Source organism: Geotrypetes seraphini, chromosome 2 (genome assembly GCF_902459505.1).
Source record: "Geotrypetes seraphini chromosome 2, aGeoSer1.1, whole genome shotgun sequence".
Taxonomy (NCBI): domain Eukaryota; kingdom Metazoa; phylum Chordata; class Amphibia; order Gymnophiona; family Dermophiidae; genus Geotrypetes; species Geotrypetes seraphini.
Window position 1 is genome coordinate 314253455 of NC_047085.1, and position 12683 is coordinate 314266137.

At 42.6% G+C, this 12683-nt stretch overlaps 1 protein-coding gene across 5 annotated transcripts in view; it reads right to left on the reverse strand.

Annotated features, from left to right (window-relative positions):
* COL6A6 (collagen type VI alpha 6 chain) overlaps positions 1 to 12683 on the reverse strand; it is a 274284-nt gene that overhangs the window by 132968 nt on the left and 128633 nt on the right. For all 5 annotated transcript variants that reach the window (XM_033930035.1, XM_033930033.1, XM_033930034.1 and 2 more), the window contains 2 exons: positions 8996 to 9577; positions 2929 to 3281 (listed from right to left, as the gene is read on the reverse strand). In XM_033930035.1, coding sequence (XP_033785926.1) covers positions 2929 to 3281; positions 8996 to 9577 — 935 coding nt within the window. The remainder of the gene's footprint in view (positions 1 to 2928; positions 3282 to 8995; positions 9578 to 12683) is intronic.

A 12683-nucleotide genomic window follows, 5' to 3' on the forward strand; every position in this document is an offset into this window, starting at 1 on the left:
CCTCTCCGTTTCACTCTGGGACTGCCCGGAGGTCAGTGTTTGCTTAAAGAACTGTATTGTTGATAGTGTGAAGCCTCTGTGATAAAGCCTCAGTAAAGCTCACAGCTTATCTGATACCCTGCTGTGCTTCGTCAGCTGGGAAGCTCAGCTGATGCTAATGAGCCTAGGAGTCTGCTCTGAAAACTAGGTACCTTACCGAAGCTTGGAACTTTATTTCTAAAGTTTGGAAGTTTATTTTCATGGCATTTCTGTTTATGTGAACCCTGGTGAAGAGGACTTTATTTAAAGCAGAGAAAGCCCAGGGAATTGGAAGTGTATGCCATACTTGGTTCTCAAGCCATTCTGATAACTATATGCTATTTTGTTGTATGCTTAATTTTTGCGTTCCATGAGGGTGGCTTAAAGTATTCAGACCCCCTGTTCAATAAAGCCTAAGTATGTGAATTTGAACAAACCTGAATCGTGTCTCCTTTTTGGCAAAGTATCTCAGTGTGGCCTGGCAGACTAGGCAGGTGCCTAGGTCTGTTGTACCTGAAAAGTCTTCCTCTTTCCTGGGGAAGCCACCCCGACAGGTCAGGATTTGGTACAGCTAAGCCGCCTGGTCAGAGCAGGGGATAGCTGTGTGACACCTGTCTAAAATCTGCCTTTTTGGGGAAAAGGTTTAGATATCTCCTTCTTCCAGAACAAGTAGGAGGATGCAGGAAAACTGTCTTTAGAAGCATTTTGGGTTGATAACTCGCTCTTTGAGATGCGGACATAATCATATGAACTAAAGTGCTTCTTATTTTAAAACTCCTGGCAAACTGTTATTGTCTTACAAATTTGCTAGCACAATCTGCTAAAGCCCAACTGTTATCAAGAGAGCCTCTAATGGCAGGATGTGTCATCAGACCATGGGTAGAATTACCAGATGTCCAGATTTTCCCACTCCTTTTGAGGACATGTCCAGGGGTCCAGACGGCTTTTCAAAACCCAACACTTTACAATACAACTCAAGATCTGGACGAGCTAAACCAGTGGTTCCTAACCCTGAACTGGAGAACCACCAGCCAGTCAGGTTTTCGGGATAGTCCTAATGAATATGTATGAGAAAGATTTGCATATAATGGAACATTGGTCCACGACTTGGCAACTAAGTTTCAATGCCAAAAAGTGTAAGGTCATGCACCTTGGCAGCAGAAATCGATGCAGATCTTACACCCTAAATGGTGAGACCTTAGCAAGGACTGCAGCAGAACGTGACTTGGGGGTAATTATTAGTGAAGCCATGAAGACTACCAATCAAGTGGAGAAAGCTTCATCCAAGGCTAGACAAATGATGGGTTGTATCCTTAGAAGTTTCGTCAGCCGAAAGCCCGAAGTCATAATGCCGTTGTACATATCCATGGTGAGACCTCATCTGGAATATTGTGTACAATTCTGGAGGCCACATTACCAAAAAGATGTGCTGAGAGTTTAGTCGGTTCAGCAAATGGCCACCAGGATGGTATCAGGACTCAAAGATCTCCCGTATGAGGAACGGCTGGGTAAGTTGCAGCTATATTCACTCGAGGAGCGCAGAGAGAGGGGAGACATGATTGAGACATTCAAATATGTCACGGGCCGTATCGAGGTGGAAGAAGATATCTTTTTTCTTAAAGGACCCACGGCAACAAGAGGGCATCCGTTGAAAATCAGGGGTGGGAAACTTCATAGCGACACCACAAAATATTTCTTCACCGAAAGGGTGGTTAATCATTGGAATGATCTTCCACTGCAGTTAATCGAGGCCAGCAGCGTGCCAGATTTTAAGAAAAAATGGGATAAGCATGTGGGATCTCTTCATGGAAGAAATTAGGGGGGTGGGTCATTAGAGTGGGCAGACTTGATGTGCCGTGGCCCTTTTCTGCCGTCATTTTCTATGTTTCTATTTTTATTTCACAAAACCAACTTGATCTGGATTTATCAGCCTGGGTAAAATATCACTTAGTCTTAAAACTAACGTGCGTTAAACCCTAACACTGCTTGATGAATTCCCCCCTAAGTGTTGTTTAATGACTAAATACGTGTGCAAAATTTCTCACTGAAATTCAAAGTGGTTGCTGCAAAAAAACCAAACAAAAACTATAGGGGGTCTCATCCTGTATATTGGTCTCATCCTGTATATTGGTGATGATCCTATACAAATGTCTGTATGTTTTATTGCAACTATGCCTACAGAATCCCCAAAATGAAACATTTACTAAGAAACAGTTTTTCAGCAGAGGTGTATACAGAGAATAAGGAAAAGTGAGCAAATAACATAGTAAGCGCCGAGAAAGGCATAGGTACATATAAAAGCTCCCACAAAAAGGAAGCCAATGCTTTCCAAAAGTCCTGGATCCCCCGGCAACTCCAGAGCCCATGAAAATAAGAATTCACCTCAGCAGAGCAACACAAACACAACTGAGTATCAACACAGCTTGACTTTGAGGACAGTGCGATAGTGACATTCACACAAGTCAGCATTGTACACCAAGCCTACCGTGCGTTTCAACACCCGTAACAAAAAATCCCCCTGTAGGTCCCTCCCTAAATCACGCCGCCAGGCCGCCTGAACTAAGGGAAAAGCCCTGGGTGGCCGAAGGAGCATGAGCTGCTTATGAAAATAAGAGATCAAGACTCGAGTTTCTGAATCCGCCTCCAAAAAAGCACAGAAGCGGATCCCAAAATCCTCACCCAAGTAACCCCCCAGGAGAGAGCCCACATAATGCCTCAGCTGACAATAGACAAAAGAAAGCCCAACCCCAGGGACTCCCCGCAATCCCAGGTCAGCAAGAAGGGCCCCATCATTCTGCAGAAAATGCCTCAAGAGCTCAACACCCCGAGCCCGCCAGCCACCGAAAACTGAAAGACCAACCCCCGGAGGAAAAGTTAGGTTTATAGACTCTCTTCAACAACCCCACTTACCTTTTTCTCAGTAGCAGAAGGTAAAGGGTTGGCTTTTTTCCAAATGGACTCTAAAAAGTTCACATCCAGGGAGGTGTCTGCAGTAGACTGCACAGCTATATACTTTCTCAGGATCTCTTCACTATAATTTTCAAAGTCAGATTCAAACAAGATGTTGCCATCTCGTGCAACTGCGAGGTACTTGAACCTGATTTTGGCTTGCAAGCCAGAAGCACAGCAGATGACACTCAGTCTGGACATGCGAAGCAGCACCTCCGAAAGGTGTGTATGCATTTGCTGTTCCAGCCGTTGTGGGGACATTATCTTGATTCGCTCCGAGATGTCAACTGCTACTGAAATATCTATAGTACAGTCTGCAGGGAAGCAAAATTTGATAAAATGTGAGCGTCAGGGGTTCTCCTACATCAGCAACAATGAAGAAAGAGATTGCTTTGATTTTGCACATTTTAAAAGCCCTTTGCTTTCCCAGCCTTATCAATTTGTTCAGAAGAAATCCCTCAGCTGATATTCAAGGAAATTCATACTCTGGATTCTAGAGGATGCACAAAATTGTGTGTTCAAATTTGGAGGCATGCCCAATTTGTGCGCACAATTTAATGGAATGAACCAATTAGCGTAATAATTATGCGCTAGTAAACAGTTATTAGCGCTAATTGGCTGTGGGAGGGGCTCGGGCAGGTCACAGATGTTCAAAGAATTTGCACGCACTGTTAAAAATGTGCCTGATCTGCATCTAATTTAGGCATGGGCGTTCCCACCAAGTTTCAGTTGGTTTAAATCTTTGTGCCTAAACGGCTTGGATCCCAGGCTAGGCACTATTCTATTAATGGCGCCCAACTCATAATCCAAAAGACAAAAAGGAGAAACTGCCTTCACATCAGAAAGGGGCATAAAAACATACAACGAAGGAGACCAGATGGTGCTCAATCCTATTTATTACACAGGCTCGACACGATCGTGTTTTGACCCAAGAGGGCCTGCCTCAGGAGTCAAAGAAATAAGACATGTATAATAATTATAACTGTATATACATTTTTAAAATTACAATACATGTCTTATTTCTTAGACTCCTGAGGCAGGCCCTCTTGTGCCGAAACACGGTTGTGTCGAGTCTGTTTAATAAATAGGATTGAGCACCATCTGGTCTCCTTCGTTGTTTGTTTTTTTGTCCAACTCATAATGCCATCTAAGGTCTACGACCTGAGATGTTTCATCATTGAGCAAGTGTTACCGAACATACGACGGGGTAGCAGGCAATTATTTTTACAGAAACGAGAACAATTTTGGATACATAAATTGCATACAGTGCACCCAGAGGGATTAAATTCCTCAGTAGATTGGTTTTATTTTTTATGAATACCTAGTAAGGACTTTTTTTTTTCAGAATGGCCAAATAGTTTTTCATTTATGCACGCTTTCTTGATTCTAGCCAATCAGGCCCAGATTCTAAAAGCAGTGGTGTAATCAGAAGGCACCTGAAATAATAACAGTGATGAAAGTATAATAGATGACAAAAACATGGTCTATACATTTGGGTTGATTGAAATCATTTACAATGTCCGTAGCATATTCTTGCACCGCTATGATGTACTGGTATTGAGCACTGTTCTTGCACTGAACCTTTTTATTTTTGACCGACATCTAGATAACGCCATTGATTTTTATTGGTCATATCAGATTATGTTTTTGTCATCTATTATACTTTTATCACTGTTACTATTTCATTTTATTTATTTTGCCATTGTGATGAATGTATTGTGCTGCTGTTTTCTGAAATATATATTGCGTGTGTGTATTTGATGGACTGCACCATATGTTTTGTTTTGCTATTGATTTTGTAAAATTTAATAAAACATTTCTGAACTTAAAAAAAAAAAAGCAAGGCGCCTAAAAAAAACCCACGATGCCGGACGCGTGTTACTCAGATTATGGCACCATTTTCAGGATCCCGGTCTGTGTTGAGATAGGCGTCTGAAATGTAGGCCAGGGTTTCAAAGGCCTACATTTCCGGCACCTACCTTCGATGTAGAATCACGCTTCGCGGTGCCAAATGTCAAACCCACCTATAACCATGCCTCTTTTGACATTCAGTGCCAATAGGTGTCTGTGTAGACCGTGATTCCAGCACTGTGTTTTGTAGGCACCTCGTGGCATCTACTTTTTTTCTTTTAATTCGTTTTAATTGGTTTTAACAGTGCGATCAATTACCATGCAGTTAATAGCCAACTAAAACAATTATCTTAGGTGCTGTTTTTATAATCTAGGCTTTAGTGCTTTGGGTGCGCTCTGACTGGCTGGAATGGCAGCATTATAACAATTCATAAAGAGTAGTAGTCATAGGCGCTGGAACGAGGGGGGGGGCACAGGGGCCGGGGCGTCCCCAAAAATTTGATCCCTGGTGGTCCAGGGGAGCAGCGGGCAGGAGCGAGCTTTCCGCACGTCTGCCCGCTGCTAACCCGGTCGGTGGCAGCTGATTTCTTGTGCTGCTTTGGTGCTGCCTGCTTGGCGCTCAGTGGCTTCTTTGACTGGCTCCTGTCAATTTTCACGCATCGTGAGAATTCAAAGGAGCCAGTCAAAGAAGCCGCTGAGCGCCGAGCAGGCAGCGACAAAGCGTGCTCCTGCTGGTTGCTGCTCACTGCTATTCCGGGTGACAGCAATTGGGTAACGTTATCTGGAAAAGTTTATCCAGATAACTAACTGGATATTCAGTGAACTTAAAACAGACCAAGCCAACTGCTGAATATAATCAGTAAAATCATTTGGATAAACTGATTCTCAATATTAGCACTGTCTGGCTAAACAAACTGTATCCCTAGAATACCCATGCACCACCTTGGTTAACCGGATAAATTTTGTGCTGATGATTTGATGGGGTGGGGAAAGGGATTTGTAGTGTAAAATAAAATATTTGTCTTTCAAATGTCAGCGTCTGTGAATTCTCCATGTCCCACTTTCTGCCCCTGACCTATAGGTTGGAAACCACTGCTCTGGAAAGAACATGGCTTTTCAACAACCTAGGGACAGCACCAAATTTTGAACTCTCTTTGATCTCATGATGACATCTACCCTTCCCACAGTCAGTGCAGCAAAAACAATATGGTTTTGTCAAGTTCACTTTTCCCTCTGTATTCGCGGTTTCAGCAATCGCGGTTTCAATTATTCGCGGTTTATAGCTTGCTGGCTCCTCCCCCCCAAAATTACATCAGCTTACATAGAGAAATCGCTTATTCCAAGCGTTTACAGAGAAAACTGCTGATTCCCAGCACTTTCTTCACCATGTTTTGCCTCTCCTTCAGGAACAGGCCAGGTCTCCCACCATGTTATTCGCGGGTTCACCATATTCACGATGGTTTGTAATAGAATACAGTGAATAACATATGAAAAAGTTATTCGCAGTTTTCCTGTATTCGCGAGTCTGTTAATCCCCTATCACAGCAAATACGGAGGGAGAAGTGCACAAGAATGGAAGCAGGTGCCTCAGGTGGCCATTTCATTACTGTAGTGCAGGGCTGCCCAAGTCCAGTCCTCATGATCTACTGGCAGGCCAGGTTTTCAGGATATCCACAATGAATATGCCTGAGAAAGATTTGCCTGCACTGCCTTCTTGGTATACAAATCTCTCTCATGCATATTCATTGTGGATATCCTGAAAACCTGGCTTGCCAGTAGATCTCGAGGACCGGACTTGGGCAGCTCTGCTGTAGTGCGTATAAAAATAAAAATGTTCTAATGTGTGCTTAGGTCTTTCAGTGGTATTATGCTGACATTATAATATATTACTCCCCCGAATGTGAATTTCAAAAAACCGCAAAAACGGGTTTTCACCTGTCAAAAGGCAGGAGAGGGCAGCTGGGGCACTGGTGTGTACAGAAAATCACTCGCGGTATGCTCTGACCGCCTCTTCCTGTTAATAAAGTCAGGCTACACCAATCTGGAGCTGATTTGACACGCCAGATAGTGTGTCAAAGCAGCTCCTGATTGGTGTAACCATGATTTTAGTATAAGGAAGTAGCGGTCGGAAAATACCGTGAATTACTGAGTTCACAATTCGCGAACTGCAAATTCGCGGGGGTTTACTGTATATCTGTTATTTGAATGTTTTTCCACACTGTCTATTATGGTATTGTTTATATTGTACTGACTGACATTTATCATATTTCTGTTACATGCCTCTTCTACAGTGCTGTTAAATGTGTATATTTCTGATACTGTATCATTTTATCCCTATTACTAGGATTCAATTTAGCATTTCCAAGTTTATCTCATTGATTGGATTTATGTTTATATTTGGTCATTTTACTATTGTTATGCTGTTAACAAAATTTTGTTTTAGATTAAACTGTACCTTCAGTGAATCTCTTCAAAGATAAAGGTGGTTAATAAACCTCAATAAATCAATCAATAAATGAATACATAAAACAGAATTGAATATTGCAATACAACAGGGTTGTTTCAAGAAATTTCAAGATATTTGGGAGCCATTAACAAAGTATTGTAATGATTAGAAAAATCTTGTTTCCCTTAAATTTACAAGTTCAATTATGGGGTGGGAGGGAGGGTATTTTTATTGTTACATGTTGTATAAGTATTGATTATATGATAGATAAGGGTGGGGAGGGGGGGAGAGATAAGAGAATATTATATGTATCATTGTTGATTATTAAGTGATATATTTATGGTTATTTGTACGGATATGTTATCACACTTATTATAAGTTTAAAAATGAATAAAGATTAAAAAAAAAAGAAAGTATTTTTAAAAAAGTTAACTCCTCCCCCCCCCACACACACATTTTCACTACCCACAGCCATGAAATATCAAGGGTTACATTCTAAACTGATATAACATAACATAACAATATGCTTGTATACCACAGGTACCTCTCAATTCTGTGCGGTTTACAGAGACAATGGTGATATATGGCAAGCCCCATTTTTAGAAAACCAACATTAGCAAGCAAACATTCTGTTCATTGATGGGGGCTGGAGGTGATGCAAGGCTGAAGGTTCCCCTGAGCACTGGTCATAAGATACCCTACACCAGTGGTCTCAAACTCACGGCCCACCAGGTACTATTTTGAGGCCCTCGGTATGTGCATCAACCCCAAAAGTAAAATAAAACTATTTCTTGATCATATGTCTCTTTAGCTATAAATTATTATTATTAAGACTTAGCCAAAAGGAAATATTTATAAACTATAAAGAGTTTTACCTCATGCAAAATTGTCATTTCTTTAATAAGACATTAACTATTTTTTCTGAGGCCCTCCAAATACCTACAAATCCAAAATGTGGCCCTGCAAAGGGTTTGAGTTTGAGACCACTGCCCTACACCTTTCACTTAAGATGAAGTTTGTGGAATGCTGCCTTGCTAAGCACCAGCAACTGTATTTACTAAGTATATAAGAATATCCATACTGGGTCAGACCAATGGTCCATCTAGCCCAGGGGGTATCAAAGTCCCTCCTCAAGGGACGCAATCCAGTTGGGTTTTCAGGATTTCCCCAATGAATATGCATGAGATCTACATACAAATAGATCTCATGCATATTCATTGGAGAAATTCTGAAAATCGGACTGGATTGCAGCCCTCGAGGAGGGACTTTGACACCCCTGATGTAGCCCAATATCCTTCTCATTTCCACAGTGGCCAATCCAGGTCACAAGTACCTAGCAGAAACCCAAAAGTTTTCCTTTCAGTACATGAAGAGAAATAACTGTGTTAAGGGACAGAATCCCAGCTGATGAAGAAAATATAATTCTCCACCAGACCCTAGGGCAGGGGTGGGCAACTCTGGTCCTCAAGGGCTGGAATCCAGTCGGGTTTTCAGGATTTCTCCAATGAATATGCATTTAAAGCAGTGCATGCAAAATAGATCTCATGCATATTCATTGAGGAAATCCTGAAAACCTGACTGGATTCTGGCTCTTGAGGACTGGAGTTGCCCACCCCTGCCCTAGGGCCTTTCCCAATAGACAACAATTTTCCAAGTGGTCAGGGTGATTATTCCCAAAAGTACAGCCAGCATTCAGACAAGACAAAAACTAAATGGACGTCTTAAGCTTACCTCGGGGAAGATCAGGCTCACCATCTGGCTCACAGATTTCAGTGACAATCTGTCTCTTTATGCTTTCCAGTGTCTCAAAGTTTGTAACGGTGTACACGTTCTCTGGCTTGCCTGCAATTTGAATAAGTTCAAAAGAATTCGGAAGACCAATGCCGATTGCAATGATGTTTATTTTTTCATTACGCAAAGCAGCTGCTGCTTCCTCCACTAAGTCACTGGACTCTCCATCTGTGATGACCAACAGGTATTGCGGGACCCCTTGGTTTTTACGGCTACCTCTGTCAGGCTCGAAGAAACTTTTGACAAAATTCAGTGCTTTGCCGGTATAGGTGCCACTCTTTAGTTGGACAATCTTGTCAATATGATTTTGTATCACAGTGTTCGAATTAAACTCATTCAGGTAAAATTCCTTTTGAGGTTCTGCACTGAATTGGGCCACTCCTATCTGGATTTTGTTTGCAGCAATACTAAAACTTTCCACAATTACTTTCATGAATGTCTTCATGGTGTTAAAGTAATCTGCTCTGATGCTTTCTGACCCATCAATTAGAAATACGATATCAACCCGATCATGTGCACAAACTGGGGGGGAAGGGGTGGGGGGATGGGAGGAAAGACAAAACAAAACATTTTTAATAGTCATTAATGCATAGTAACATAGTAATTGACGGCAGATAAAGACCTAAACGGTCCATCCAGTCCGCCCATTAGTTATACCATTAAAAATACATGATTAAATTAACTTGTTTCTTCTCTGGTATTTCTGGGTCATAGACTGTAAAGTCCACCTGGTACTGTCCTAGGTTTCAAATGCTGAAGTTGCCATCCAAGATCACTCCAGCCTATTCAACCATCCTGTTTGCAGGATATCCACCATAAAGTCTGGCCAGTAACATCCTCATGTTCCAAGTTAGTGGAGTTCCCATCGATGCTCTCCCCATCCCAATCCTACACCAAATCATCACATATGGGACACAGACCGTGCAAGTGTGTCCAGTTTCGGCCTTAACTCTTTAATTTACATCATTCATTTTCTAATTAGATATCCTCTATGTCAGGGGTGTCCAATGTCGGTCCTCGAGGGCCGCAGTCCAGTCGGGTTTTCAAGATTTCCCCAATGAATATTCATGAGATCTATTTGCATGCACTGCTTTCATTGTATGCTAATAGATCTCATGCATATTCATTGGGGAAATCCTGAAAACCCAAATGGATTGCGGCTCTCGAGGACCGACATTGGACACCCCTGCTCTATGTTTATCCCACACTTTTTTGAATTCCATCACCGTTTTCCTCTCCACCACTTCCCTCGGGAGGACGTTCCAGGCATCTACCACCCACTCCGTGAAAAAGAATTTCCTAACATTGATCCTGAGCCTTCCTCTCTGCAACCTCACATTATGCCCTCTCTTTTTACCATTTTCTCTTCAGAAGCGGGTGTCCTTAAATTTTCTCTTATTTTAGCTGGCCAAGGAGTTGATTTTCGTGCAGTGGCAAATGACAAAAACTAAAGCAGTTTCTCTGGTTAGCAGGGATGTGCGTTCGTATGCACGCACTCAATTTGTACGGGTGTTTTAAAAGTTGTAGAGTGCCTAAAATTGACTGTACACACGTTAACCTGTGAATTAACATATGTGCAACTGAACTGCATGCATAATTTATTTTATTTATTTAAAAACTTATATCCGGCACAATCACAAAGGTCTAGGCCAGGGGTAGGTAATTCCGGTCCTCGAGAGCCGGAGCCAGGTCAGGTTTTCAGGATATCCACCATGAATACGTATGAGATGGATTTGCATGCACTGCCTCCTTGAGATGCAAATCTATCTCATGCATATTTATTGTGGATATCCTGAAAACCTGACCTGGCTCCATCTCTCGAGGACTGGAATTGCTTACCCCTGGTCTAGGTGGTTCACAACTCCATGCACATAATCAAAACTAAAAACAGACAGTGCAATACAAACATACAAATCATAACATAATAAAATCAAACAATAAGCCCCCCCAAATATTACACAGCAGGTCCCCAACACTGTTCAACAACAAGACCCGCCCAAATACCCAGCAATCCCCATCAAGCCACATTTTTTTGCCTATGCAATGAAAATATTAAAACGAAAGCATGAAACCAAAAAAAGAAACACCCCAAAACTGGGAAAAAATAAACTAGAAATTTTTTGGCAGTGTACACCCTTAGTCAGTGGCGTAGCGAGGGTAGTAGGTGCCCGGGGCAGTGGGAACCCCCCTGCTCTTTCTGCACCAATGCCCCCCCCGCACTCCCCTCGTCACTCCTGCCACACTTGCGCCCTCACTTCCCACCCCTGTACCTCTTCAAATCTTTGCCAGCACAAGCAGCTTCTTCGGCCTGCTGTTTGTGCTGGCTTCCCCTCTGGCATCACTACCTGACGCTTGTTTACCCAGAAATGATTTCAGAGGGAGCCAGGCTAGAGAGTAGTTGCTCGCACTGACGAAGAAAAGAAGTATAGAGACAGAGAAGAGAGGGCGCGAGCATGGTGTGGCGGGAGGGGGGGGCAGAGGGGTGCCATCACCCCCATCAAGATGGCATCCGGGGCGGTCTGCCCCCTCCCCCCGCCTCCCTTACTAAGCTAATGCCCTTAGTGGTTACCCTGATGGCTCATCAGCAGATCTACTGCAGGTGGGATTTGGAGACTGGGGTCCTGAGACAGATTCCTGCCTGATTAGGCCAGCCAGAACTAAGCAATTGTTTGAGAATGACATTTTTGGAGCAGCTTAAAAAACACATATTCATTGTGCTCCATATCCCTCATTGTGAAGACTGTCACTGAAACATTAAAGCAAGGGGAATTAAAGAAGGCAAAGCCAAGCAACCAGAGCTTCAAATCCCATCCTAAGCATTTGAGAGCAGAGTCAGAATATGTTGGGCTGGAGAGTCAATGGTTAGGGGAATCTGGAAAGTCACATTTAAATGAAAGCTCCTAAATGCATTTGCACATCTGTTTCCCGTCTGCAGACAAAAGTACAAAATACAGCGAGCTGACAGACCATACGCCAAAAGACAGCTGTCACTGAATCATGACACTGCAGTAAAGACAGTACAAATAATGTTGCAACGGTGAAAAGGTAAATACATAAATCTCATGTTTTTCATTGTTTGGACATACAGAGGAGCATTTTGATAGGACGATTATGTTTGACTTTGGATATTTCCCACAAGACGTTCATAAGTTGGGGCGGGGAAATGACCATTTTCGAAACTGCTAGATATTTAATTTTTCTTTTTTAAAATGACCTATTTGGCAGTAGTGCTTTATTAAGGTGGTTGTATTAATCTGGGTAGTTTGCAGTTGACGGGGTGGAGAGTCCCAGGGGTAGGGGTGGAGAGTACCTGGTGGGGGGGGAGGGGGTCAGTTTTGGGGGGATTGGGTTCTATTGGTAGTTGTTGATTTTGGGTTTGGGCTTTTGGGTGGGGGAGGGGATGTACGGTTTTTGTACGTTTATACTAAGATCACATTTTATTGGTTCGAGTGGGGGGAGAGATGATGGATGGTCTGCTCCAGGGCCCTAGTTTGTGATGTTCATGTCTCTGAACCTAGGTCTTTAGGGGATTAGTTAAGTAGATGACTTTGCATTATGTACTTATAAAATGTTGATGATTGTTCTTTTGTTGTGGAAGATGCTCCAGAGTTCCTTACTTGACTTTGCT